The sequence below is a fragment of the Procambarus clarkii genome, chromosome 53, assembly GCF_040958095.1.
Source record: "Procambarus clarkii isolate CNS0578487 chromosome 53, FALCON_Pclarkii_2.0, whole genome shotgun sequence".
Lineage (NCBI taxonomy): Eukaryota > Metazoa > Arthropoda > Malacostraca > Decapoda > Cambaridae > Procambarus > Procambarus clarkii.
In genome coordinates this window covers 10,797,681-10,809,945 of record NC_091202.1, presented here as the reverse complement: position 1 = coordinate 10,809,945, position 12,265 = coordinate 10,797,681, and the positions used below count along the sequence as shown (strand labels likewise).

The 12,265-nt window shown below is 41.1% G+C and overlaps 1 protein-coding gene across 1 annotated transcript in view; it reads left to right on the top strand.

Annotated features, from left to right (window-relative positions):
* Positions 1–12,265, top strand: part of LOC123767096 (kinesin-like protein KIF14) — a 474,367-nt gene that overhangs the window by 315,953 nt on the left and 146,149 nt on the right. The window contains 3 exon segments of the mRNA XM_045756600.2: positions 3,982–4,122; positions 7,300–7,489; positions 10,413–10,594. Of these exon segments, the coding sequence (XP_045612556.2) occupies positions 3,982–4,122; positions 7,300–7,489; positions 10,413–10,594 (513 nt within the window).

Here is a 12,265-nt window from a genome sequence, read left to right as displayed (position 1 = left end):
AAAATATTGGTGTTGCTCCCTGAGTCGCTGGTAGAGCATATAGATCCAGTGTCATGATGCAGGCACTATGCAAATAGGCTTGTACACCAGGATCATGTGAGATGAAGGAGAGAGGAGGATGTGAACATTGCTTCCTAGGTTGCTTGTAGGTTAAATCTGGTGCCAAGATGCAGGCAGTGTAATTATATAAGTGTAGTTACAGGATGAGAGCTATGCTCATGGTGTCCCATCTTCTAAGCCCCCTTTGTCATATAATGCTTTTTAACTGCTATCTATTCATGTTAGAAGCCTCCCTATCACTCCTCCACTATGTTCCAGTTTCCAAAACAGCCTCTTATGTGGAACTCTGTCGAAAGCATTTTTAGGTCCATATAAAAGCAATCAACATAAACATCTCTTTCCTATAAAATCTCTGGCTCTATCTACTACACTTGTTAATGATACAGATCTATAATTAAGGGGGTCTTCCCTGCTGCCACTTTTGTAGATTGGAACTATGTTAGCAGTTTTCCATATATCTGCCAAGAATCCTGTACACAGGGATGCCTGAAAAATTAAGATGAAGTGGAAAACTGAGCTCACATGTACATTCTCTCAGAACCCATGGTGAAACTCCATCTGAGCCAACTGCTTTGTTCTTACTTAGCTTCTTAAAAATTGTTTCCACTTTGTCTCTAGACGCCTCTATGTGCTCTGTTCTCTGAAATTCTTATCATGTCTAGTTCTCTGAAAATTTATTTTGCACAAACACACTTTGGAACTGTTTGTGTGATGTTTCACACAATTCCTTTTAATTTTCTGTGAATGTGTTTTTCATTTTTAACCTCGGAATATTACCATTTACCTGCAGTTTGCTTTTAATGAATTTATAGAATAGGCCTAGTTTTGTTTTACATTTACCTGCTATCCCTTCCTCAATTTCTTTCTGCTTCATCTCACTTCCATATAGCTTCATGCTTCTTTGTATCGCTGGTATGTTTGAGGGGGTTTGACCTCATCTGATACTGTTTCCATTTTTGTGTTTTTTGGTCTCTAGCCCTCATGCAATTTCTGTTGAACCAATCCCGTTTCCTAGCTCTTCATCTCTGTTTTGGTATTTTTTTATGTGTTTTTATCATATATTTAACAAAACTTGACATGCATCTCATTTACTTCCTTGCCTAACAAGTCCTCTCAATTAAATTCATTAACGAACTTTCTAAGTTCACCATAGTGTCCTTTCCTAAAATCAGTTTTTCTCAGTTGTTTCATTTTCCTCATTCTCTTCTTGATTATAATGCATTGCATATTTTATTCCCAAAAGGACATAGTCACTTTTGCCAGAGGGGGGGAAGGTACTGAATGTTAAATATCTCTTCCTGTTTCCTAGTGAATATCAAATCCAACATGGAAGGAACATCCCATCCAAAGCGACAAAGGCCCGAATGGGCCTTTGTCGCTTTAGGTTGGTGGTTGCATCCAGTTCTCTTGACTGTGAGTTGGGGAGTGTGTAGCGACCACCTCCCGGGTACATCCCTCTTTTTTTCCTCTTTGGGTAGTTAGCTCCAGAGAGCTGAAGGGGCTCCCCCCAGAAAACCAATGTTGAATGTAATGAAATGCCATTTTCTGGGTGAATGCCGGAGGCTCCCCGGCATCCCTCCCTCTGATCGGCATTTTTTTCCCGTTTTTGACGTCCAGCCTCAGAACTAATGGTGGATAGCCGACACGGTAGGTAGGGCTGGGGCTTCCCATTCCCCCTCCCGGGGAGGGGTGAGCTGCGCAGACAGTGGTGCGGCGACGTGTGACATCATGATTGTTTGCTCGTTTCTTTTAGGAGAGTTCTATCCACCTGTTCGGCTTGTGGTAGCAATTTTCACCAGAATAGGGGTTTGCTTTGGGATGCTTACCTTTCTGGGTGCTTGACCCGGTCGATGGCAGACATAGAATGCTTCCAACTACACGGGGGTTTCTGTAGGCCATTGCTCCCCTTGCTTCTCTGAGGGGGCCAGGTTCTGGTTCGTGGTCCTCAGTAGGCCTAAAGAACTCCATACACATGACTGATGCCAAAGTCTGACATTAGCATATCAGCCTGGATAAGCTCCGGGGAGCCTCCGGGTCTCGCCCAGAAAATGTCGTTTCGTTACATTCAATGCTGGTTTTTTGCATCCCCGGTGTGCTCGTCCCAGCCCACCCCAAGGTGAGCCGAGCATTTAACATGAGCGTGCGCCCACTCTAAAATGTCTTGTGGTGATTAATCTGAAAATAGAGCAGTGGCTATTCTGGCTGGTGTTGTGCCAATCGCACATTAATAAAAAAGAAGTAAAATAAAGTAAATAAGACTGCTTGTGACCTCTACTGTGTGAGAGCTGCAGGTAAAAACCAAAGAATGAAAAACTTTAAACATTGAATATAACAAAAAAATGACTTTAATAACATACTAAACAAAGTTCCTTATCCACTTGGCTAAAAGACATTATTACAAGAGAAATATACACATGTGAAAGTTACTTTAATGGCAAAGGTGCAATAATACACTATACAAAAGCTGCACGAGACTACCAACACCCAGGAGAGCCAGAGTATATGTTGCAGCTGAGAGCACGAATTAAACAAGCAGTTAGGCTGGTCGACCGGCGAGTGGTGCTGGGTCTCTGTCCAGACAGCAGGTGTCCAGGTGTCTTGGGTAGTAGAGGGTGGAGGGGGGTGGTGTCTGTCTAGACACTTAGCACGTATTGTTGTTGTTGATGTTGATTCCTTATGTTGGAGCATACAGATATGTTGGTAAATAGGCGGTAAAGAGGAACAGGCAGGATCTTCTGCCTAAGCACGAGATTACCGTAACAGTGTATACTCTTTTTGGTTTTCTCATCCCAATTCTCATGTTCTGTCGTTCATTTTGGTATTGATTTGTTAGCAAAAGAATTCCCTACAGGAGTATATGCATATAAGGGCCAAACGCTCGATGCCCCCCCTCTCCTCTCCTCACAGCAAAGCTGCAGCCAAACATTACCTGTGAGCGAACACCCTTTGGCACACCCACAACACCTGCACACAAATGTGTGTACTCTTTTCAGTTTGATAACATCAATTGTCGTGCTACGTCGTTCATTACGATATCAAATTGTTCGCAAGCTAAAGGCACGCATTTTAAAATTAGCTCCATAATTATGGACCTATAAATGGAATTTTAACAATTATGTTAACTTCGGAAGCAAAATGCGTTCCCGCTGGACATCTGTAAGATTATTAATGGACGCAAGCTGCCTCACCGCCTGACGAAAGTGTTAACCCAGAAGATGTCTGTTTAGGTTCACCTTCCCTAGTGAGGAGACACTCGGCTGCCCCCTGTGCCCCTTTGAAGGGGGCCAGGTTTTTAGGTAGGCCTAAGAACTCCGCAGTTGATGTGATCTAGTAATTTGGAGTCATCTCATTGAGATGTCTTCAGGGAGCCACAGGGGCTTACTCAGAAATTAAATTACATTCAGCCCTGGTTTTTTAGGTGCAGGCACCTAAAGAAGTCTTAAGCCTACAGCTTAAGTCTGATGTATAATACAAAGTTGTACTTAAATTCTAAAATAAATCCAAAATTGTGTAGGACACTCAATTTAATATTGATATGGTATTCCTGTAGTGTATCTTAAGATTAAGCCAAGCAACTGCCAGCAACGGGGTGTGGAGCCAGAAACGGGGTCTGGAACCAGGAACTGGGTGGCTTGTATTCTCTAATTTATTACATTTTCTTACACTATATTCCATTATGTTATATATAATGGAATATATATTCCATTATCATTATATGCTGAATTCTATTATTCATTTTTAAACTTCAATCACTTTATCAAAATCAAAATTACTTTTTTATCTTAGTCATTTTGTTCACATTGTATCAAAGTTTTGCTAATTTGTAAATGTGTTCTTGCACAGTAATTGCTCACATTCTAATAAATTATTTACATAAATCAAGGTACCTGTACATCATTTTTTTATTTAATATTTTGACAGGAATTTACATTGCACGAGGTTTTTAATGATTTTGGCCTTGAAGAAGTAGTGTTGGTGAAGGATCTGCAACACCATATGACAGCCACCCTCACAATACCAACCTTCAAAGAAAAGCTACAAACTCTGCGTGACATTGTCCAGGTTAGTTTGTCCTAAAGTTGTGTCATTATTTTGCAACTGCCCTTCACTGCTAATCACTTACTGGAGGCCAGATTAATATGCTCTGATTATTTAATCCTTTTCTTTCAAAGTTTTAGCATTAACCCATAAAATGTGGCTGTTTTCTACTTGCAACAGCTAACAGTGCTTCCTCAATTATCTCGACTACCAACTCGAGAACTGTGTGAATTCATGAATTAATTATATACTGTACCTGTATATATATATATTTCTTTGGGGAACCCTTACGGCTCCGCAGAGTTGCGTTGAGTGCACACTGTCAAAATGGTGAGAATCAGTCAAAAACTGGAATTTTAGAAGTCACTCAAAGTTGAAACTCTAGTTTCAGAGATAATTTAAGTTTAAGTTATCGACAGTGACTAAAGGTAGCTCTAATTCCTTAATTTAATTGTATGTTTTAATAAATATTGTTTGGCATTCGTACTCAAATATGTGAGAGTTGTAGGCCAATGTGTGTTGAAGTGAAGTTAAGAAAAAATAACCCCCAAATAAACAAAATATAGGGATAAATATAATAATTATAATGATTTAGGGGATATATTTAGGGTATACTTTATGTAAGTGAAAAAAACCCTAATCTGGTACCTAATCATCAAAACAACCTAAAGAGTCAAAGAAAATAGTTTGAAATCTGAGAAAAAATCTGCCCCCAAAAATCAAAATCCCAAGTTCTGCGAGTTGTGACTGATTTATTTGTGGACCAATGTAATTGTGCCTTCACAAAGTTAGGAAGGGTATGCACTCTCCACGATGTAAAGGTTACAACAAAATCAGATAATAAACAAAGGAGAAAAAACTAAAATCTTAAAAAAAAAAAATCCCCTAAAAAAATTATTTTTGGGACATTGATGAAAGTAACATATAAATATATTGTCCAATGTTAATATATGATATATAACAAAATAGAGCATAATAACATACTCGTTATTATTTCTGTTAATATGTATTACTCGGCAATGCTATAAGGCACCAGCTGTATATCCACTTTGTGGACACTTCTTACTACTATTCTTCTTCTTTGAGCGTCAGACAGGTGCTTGCATCTCTTTATTACTGCATTATTCCTCAGTTACAGTTAATAGGAGCTGTTCTCCATATCAACAAAACGTTTTTATTTTTTTTTTAATTTATCTAAAATCAATTTCCGAAAATATTTTGATGAAAGTTTCACGACGCTGAAGCCAATAAGTTGGAGATTTAACATTTTTAAGTTATGTTTGCATAATTCGAATATTTTTTGCTTCCGGGCCCCCAATATGTGTGGGTCAAGGGTTACACCGCTAAGGGCTTTTTGGCCTGCAACACCGCCAGGCGCAGCAACAAAAAATATTCTAAAAAAATTCTTTCGTTGTATAAAAGTGTTCATTTGTGTTCTCTGATCACAGGAAAAAGAATAAAAATATTGGTGGTGACATATTTTTGCCGCAATAGGGCAAGGAAATCTGGCAAAAGAGAGGGTTTGACAGAGCAAGTGTCGGAGGCAGTTAGCTCCGCCCAAGCTGTAAGGCGAGTGTTGCCACATGCAAGGCGAGTGTTGCCACATAGATATTATTACCTAATTATTTCAGTGTCTCTGATTGATTTTTTCTTAGTTTTTTGCAGTAATCTTATTCAATAGTGTGTAGTGTGATATATTTATATAATATACTGTAATGTGTGAACCATCGCTGTACTCAAAATTATGGTGTGCATTTTAGTGATCCAATTATTATGTTCATAAAACAATAAATAGTTTTGATGTTATTACACTATACACAGATAACATATAAGTATCTGCATGTTTTGGTCACCATAAGGAACCACTAAGTTGGTATGGTGAGTCAAAAAGCAACGAGGAGTGGCCACCACACCAGCCAGGTAACCACTGGCCCCCACACCTTTCCTCACTCGCCAACATTCTCCTCCCACCATACTGTTTTTGCTTTTATTCACTATATATAGACATTATATATAAGTATCTACATGTTTTGTTCATCATAACTGTACATCTAAGCTGGTATGGTGAGTTCAGGCAATAACAGAAGTCACCACACAGTCAGCTAACGCTCCCTCCCCTCCCTCACGTGTACAAGGCCAAACACACTAACATTCCTACTCCAACCATACTCCTTGTGGTTGTTTTACACTATATGCACACATTATATATATAAGTATCTACATGTTTTATTCACCATAACTGTACAACTAAGTTGATATGGTGCCCAAACAGCATAGTGGCCACCATACACTGCATGACAAGTCATGAAGACGGTGCTACCTCCCTTGCCAAAATGGCTCCTCCCAGTATTCTCCTTTTGCTGTTATTACACTATATACACACACACGTTATATATAAGTATTTACATTTGTGTTCAACGTAGCGAACCACTAAGCTGGTATAGTGAGTCCAGACAGTAAAAGGTGGCCACACAGTCAGCAGACAACTCTATCTCCCTTCCCACCACAGTGCTAATTATCATCACAATCCTGCTATTATCAGAATCCTGGTAATTTTTATCACAGTCAAGGGTCTTCTGTAATACTTTCGTCACTAAATAATAGCATGTACATATATATTTTGACAGTTTTAGGCGATGCTGTGGTCACAAACTGAACAGCAATGCTGTGAGTGCATGCGCCAGCCTTGGTGGCTCACTCAGAACTGAGGCTCTCACACCCGGATATGTTACCCACGATTTTTTTTCTAGGTGGCGTCTGTTTACTATAAGCCGTGGCTGCCCTTATCCCTCGCAAGGCATTTATAATCATGTGCTAGACCCTCAATCGTGTATGTATGTAATGCGCGATTTCGGGACAGTTACTTCCCATCGTATATGTATGTGTTGTGCGGTTTAAGGGTTAAAGCAGGTACAAAACCTCCCAGAGAACTCTGTAGTTCTGAGTTGGTCGACTTTTGTTCCACCATGGCCGAGTCGGTTAAGGCAGGCGTCTGAGAATCACCAAAATGCGAGCTTCAAGTTACTCCATTGACTCAAAATTATTTTCATTGATATATCACTGCCATTGTGATGTGAACTTGTTTATTGTGGCAGGAGAAAGGGCATATCCTTTGACTCAAAATAGCTTTTATGTTATGTTTGTAGTCAACTTAGCATGACTAGTGTACCTCTGTTTACATACAAAATGTTTATATTGTAGGGTGAAGAATATGATGAAATATTTGAAGCCAGCCTGCAGTGGGAACGTAGTGAAGATGTGACCTTTGCTCCTGGTTTTATTAACAGGTTATTGGAGTGCCCTTCTCTCCAAGCATTAAACTCTTCTTTGAATTGTTCTTTGAATGCATCCTCATCTTTTCTCACTCGTTCAAACACTAACAGGAGGAGAAGTAAGTTCTTTTTGGTTAAGTACTATATATATTGTTAACCATTTTCTTGAAATAATTGTAGTTGATAAACTGGGGTAGTATTTAGAATATTTTCTTTTTTTTCAGACATCATTATGCACCGGAGTCTTAGCAGATATGTGGAAAAAGGCAAACATATTACCAGTCTGTAAAAATGGTAGCCAAGAAGATCCTCTAAATTATATACCCTTATCATTAACATGCATAGTATTCAAAACACTAGAAACAATAGTTAAAACCAAATGGGTTGAACACCTAGAGAATAATGACAGTGTAATAGTTATCGGTGAACAGTATATGCCCCTTGTTCAGAAACGGCTTCCATCAGGGTTTTTACAACACTGCCAGAGAACCCGTGTTCATCTTGAGCTGGTATGTTGACGTCTGTACCAGAATATAATATCATGTCCAAGACGATACCAGTCTCACAGTCGCACAGCACAAAAAACTTCAGTCCAAATCGGTGTCGCTTTGATGGGATGTACTGCTTGAATGCCAGTCGCCCCTTGAACAGTACAAGTGACTCGTCAATAACCACATTCTGTGCAGGTACAAAATAATCCCTGAACTTCCCTCTCATGTCACTGAACATCTTCCGTACTTTCCACAGTCTGTCGTGTCTGTCCCTCATTTGCATTATTCTCGAAATGCAGGCACCTGAGAATCAAGAGATACCTATCACGCGACATGTACCGGTTGAACACACGGGCGATGGAACAAGGCTGTCTTTGCTCCAATAATCCTGGATGACAGCTTTCTCAGAGTGCTTCATCATCATGGCGAGTGCCAGAAACATGTACATTTCGTCGATTGTCGTGTCCTTCCATCGCGTGAGGCAGGTAAAATGCCGTCGTCTATAAGGCTATGAGCGAACCTGTTTGTCTCAGTCACAAGATGTGTCTTGAATACATTGTCAAAATATGCCAGGAAATATTCCATGTCTGCCATATCATCACCGGTATATGGGAATAATGGTGTAACACCAACATCGCTATCATCAAATGTTGGTATTTGAGGGACAAATGTGGCACAATCCTCCCACACAAGTACACCAGGGGGTTTGGTGTTGGCGCCAACTCCACGGCCAACACCACCACGAGCACCAAGAACACGGCTACGTCGTCTAGTCTCTGAGGCAGATTTACGTACTGTAGGCCTACCACGAATAAATGATGTTAAGGGGGCCACTGTCGATGTTGTCTACATGCTGTGAGACACGCCGCCTGCTGCGGCGTGTTGCTGAGGCAGCAAAACCACGCATGGTAACACCACCGCTGCTCATACTCGAGTCGTCCACACTACTCGTATCGGAGCCAATGTCACTGAAACCCGAGAAAGATTCGTCACATGTACTGTCACTGAATAAACTACTAGCATCTGGGGACATATATGATGGTGGTGATGATAACAGTGTTGACCCAGGGCGGCGAGGCAGGCCCGGTGAGGCGCGTGTACTGTACACGCTCGCCAAATTTTTTTTTTTTTTTTTTTTTTTTTTAGATATATACAAGAGTTGTTACATTCTTTTACAGCCACTATTACGCGTAGCGTTTCGGGCAGGTCCCTGGAATACGATCCCCTGCCGCGAAGAATCGTTTTTTCATCCAAGTACACATTTTACTGTTGCGTTAAACAGAGGCTACAGTTATGGAATTGCGCCCAGTAAATCCTCCCCGGCCAGGATACGAACCCATGACATAACGCCCGCGGAACACCAGGCGAGTGTCTTACCATTACACCACGGAGACTGATCTTCCAATTCCGTCTCTCCCTCACTCGTATCAGATCTCTAAGTAAGGTCTTTCTCTGGATCATAATCTAGGTCATCATCCATAGCATCCATCATACAAAATATCGCGTATTTCCTCCTCAGAGAGTCGTTTTCCATGACCGCGGGTCACCGTGGAGGGGGAGCTCGTAGAGGATGCGTCAGACATGGTTGCTGCTGTGAAACTTAGGCTCCCCACGGCCACGGGGCATGCTGGGATTTTTTTTTAAGATGGCGGACGATCACTGGGGCCCCCACCCACCCATACCATACCCGCGTCACCGCGCGCCAGTTTTGAATGGAACGTGAAAAATAAAAATTACCCGGAGGCGCTTTGCGCAAACCAGACGTGGGCCTGCAGGCGCGTTGTGCAGTTTAAGGGTTAACCAGCAGCTACCACACTGCTTCAGAACGGCGGCGGTTTACTTGGTCATTTTCCAGGACCATATTGGGAGATCGTGGACTGCCCAAGATGAACTGCCGTCTTCAGTACCACTGCCCCCAGACGTCACCTCTGTGGACACAAACACGTCATCAATTACCTGGACGATACTGGTGAAACCAGGAAGTAACACTAACCCACTGGGGAGTTCACATTGTGCTCTGTTACACAACCTAGGTGGCGCTGGTCTTGATCCGACACCTCACCAGAAGTCACTTGCAACGACCTCTCTGACTGTCCAAGGCAGGAAACTGGAGCCATTTGCAGGTATCACGCCACCACCAATAGATGGCGTTGTCTACGTAGCGTCCAATTCTAGTGCGGACCCCTAGATGGCGCTGGAATTGCCAGGCCACACTCCGACGATGGTGACGGGTCCGTAACACTAGACCCGAGTTAACTGTTCTTAGTAATGTTGCTTTGCAGTACCTACTCCTCTAGTGAAGCCAAATATGTACTTATGCAGGTTTGCAGTCTTTCACTGGAGCCTAGTTAAGACCATCCATTCTGCAGTTTTACTAATGCATTATGTTAATGAAATGGGTCTGTAATTGCCAGGTTCTTGATAAGAGTCTAGATTTGTACTGGCAGGGAGACCAGTTTAAGTATGATGTTTGAGGTGGAAAAGTGGAAGTAAATTGTTATTTTTATTTTATTGTACCTGTTCATTACATTATCTTTTATTTCATCTTTAGGTAACATGTTGTATGGAGCAGAGCGTTCTCTCAGTATCTCTGAATACTCTGCATGTCGTGGCTCCGTAACAGTAGCAGGAGCAATCCACTGGGCCCTCACGTCCTTACCCATGTCTGACCCTGTGTCTCCTCCACTTTCTACTGCATTAAATACGGTTGCTGATTTGCATGAAGTTATTCAGGTAAGCATTTCAAACTAATTACATTGACAGATTTTTCATTTATATCTGTTAGATGGTATATTTGATAACATATTCTTGTCTTAAAAAATTCTTGAATGTCACGATATGTTAGTTACACTTCAACTTGTAAAAATAATGGGAAAATAAATCTGAAATGCAAGGAAGTCATTATGAACAAATCCACTAGGGCCGTGACGAGGATTCGAACCTGTGTCTGAGAGCATCCCAGACACTGCCTTAATTGACTGAGCTACGACATGGTCAAAAAGAGTTGAAATCGAAGTTCTACTGAACTTACTGGATCCTGAAGCCTCTCCGAGGCACAAACCAGGGTTTTACACAACTCTTCCCCCCCCCCCCATGCACTCGAGCTATGTCAATAGGCCGTTCCTAGTTTTCCTGTCATGTCTCCAAACTGAGTAGCCCCTTGGGAATACAACTTCATTTAAAATATTTTCTTCAAGTTTCCTCTCTGTTAATGTGACAATATATGGGACTTGGAGCTTGATTATATCCTTCAACGCCAATGTGTGTAATTACCTAAGTGTAGTTACAGGATGAGAGCTACGCTCGTGGTGTCCCGTCTTCCCAGCACTCATTGTCATATAATGCTTTGAAACTACTGACGGTCTTGGACTCCACCACCTTTTCTCGCCTAACTTGTTCCAACCGTCTACCACTCTGTTTGCGAAAGTGAATTTTCTTATCTTATATTTCTTCGGCATCTGTGTTTAGCTAGTTTAAATCTGTGACCTCTTGTTCTTAAAGTTCCAGTTCTCAGGAAATCTTCCCTATCGATTTTATCAATTACTGTTACTATTTTGTATGTAGTGATCATATCACCTCTTTTTCTTCTGCCTTCTAGTTTTGGCATATTTAATACCTCTAACCTCTCCTCGTAGCTCTTGCCCTTCAGTTCTGGGAGCCACTTAGTAGCGTGTCTTTGCACCTTTTTCAGTTTGTTGAAGTGGGTCTTAAGATATGGGCACCACACAACCACTGCATATTCTAGCTTTGGCATAACAAAAGTCGTGAACAATTTCTTTAGTGTATCGCCATCCATGTATTTAAAAGCAATTCTGAAGTTAGAAAGCGTGGCTTAGGCTCCTTGCACAACGTTCTTTATGTGGTCCTCAGGTAATAGTTTTCTATCTAGAACCATCCCATCAGAATCAAATCATCTCAAGATAGAACCCCTAGATCTCTCTCTTTATCAGAATTCTTTAAAGATTTCTCACATAATATATAGGTTGCATGGGGTCTATGGTCTCCTATTCCACATTCCATAATATGACATTTATTAAAGTTAAATTCCATTTGCCAAGTGGTGCTCCATATACTTATTTTGTCCAGGTCATCTTGAAGAGCATGACAAGCATCTAAGTTTCATATCCTTCCTATTATCTTAGCTTCATCAGCAAACATGTTCATATAATTTTGTATACCAACTGGTAGATCATTTATGTAGACAATAAACATCACTGGTGCAAGAACTGAACCCTGTGGTACCCCACTTGTGCATATCTCCAGTCCGATACATTGCCTCTGATTACTGCCCTCATTTTTCTGTCATTCAGGAAGTTTTTCATCCATGTTAGAAGCTTACCTGTCACCCCTCCAATATTTTCCAGTTTCCAGAACAACCTCTTATGTGGAACTCTGTCGAAAGCC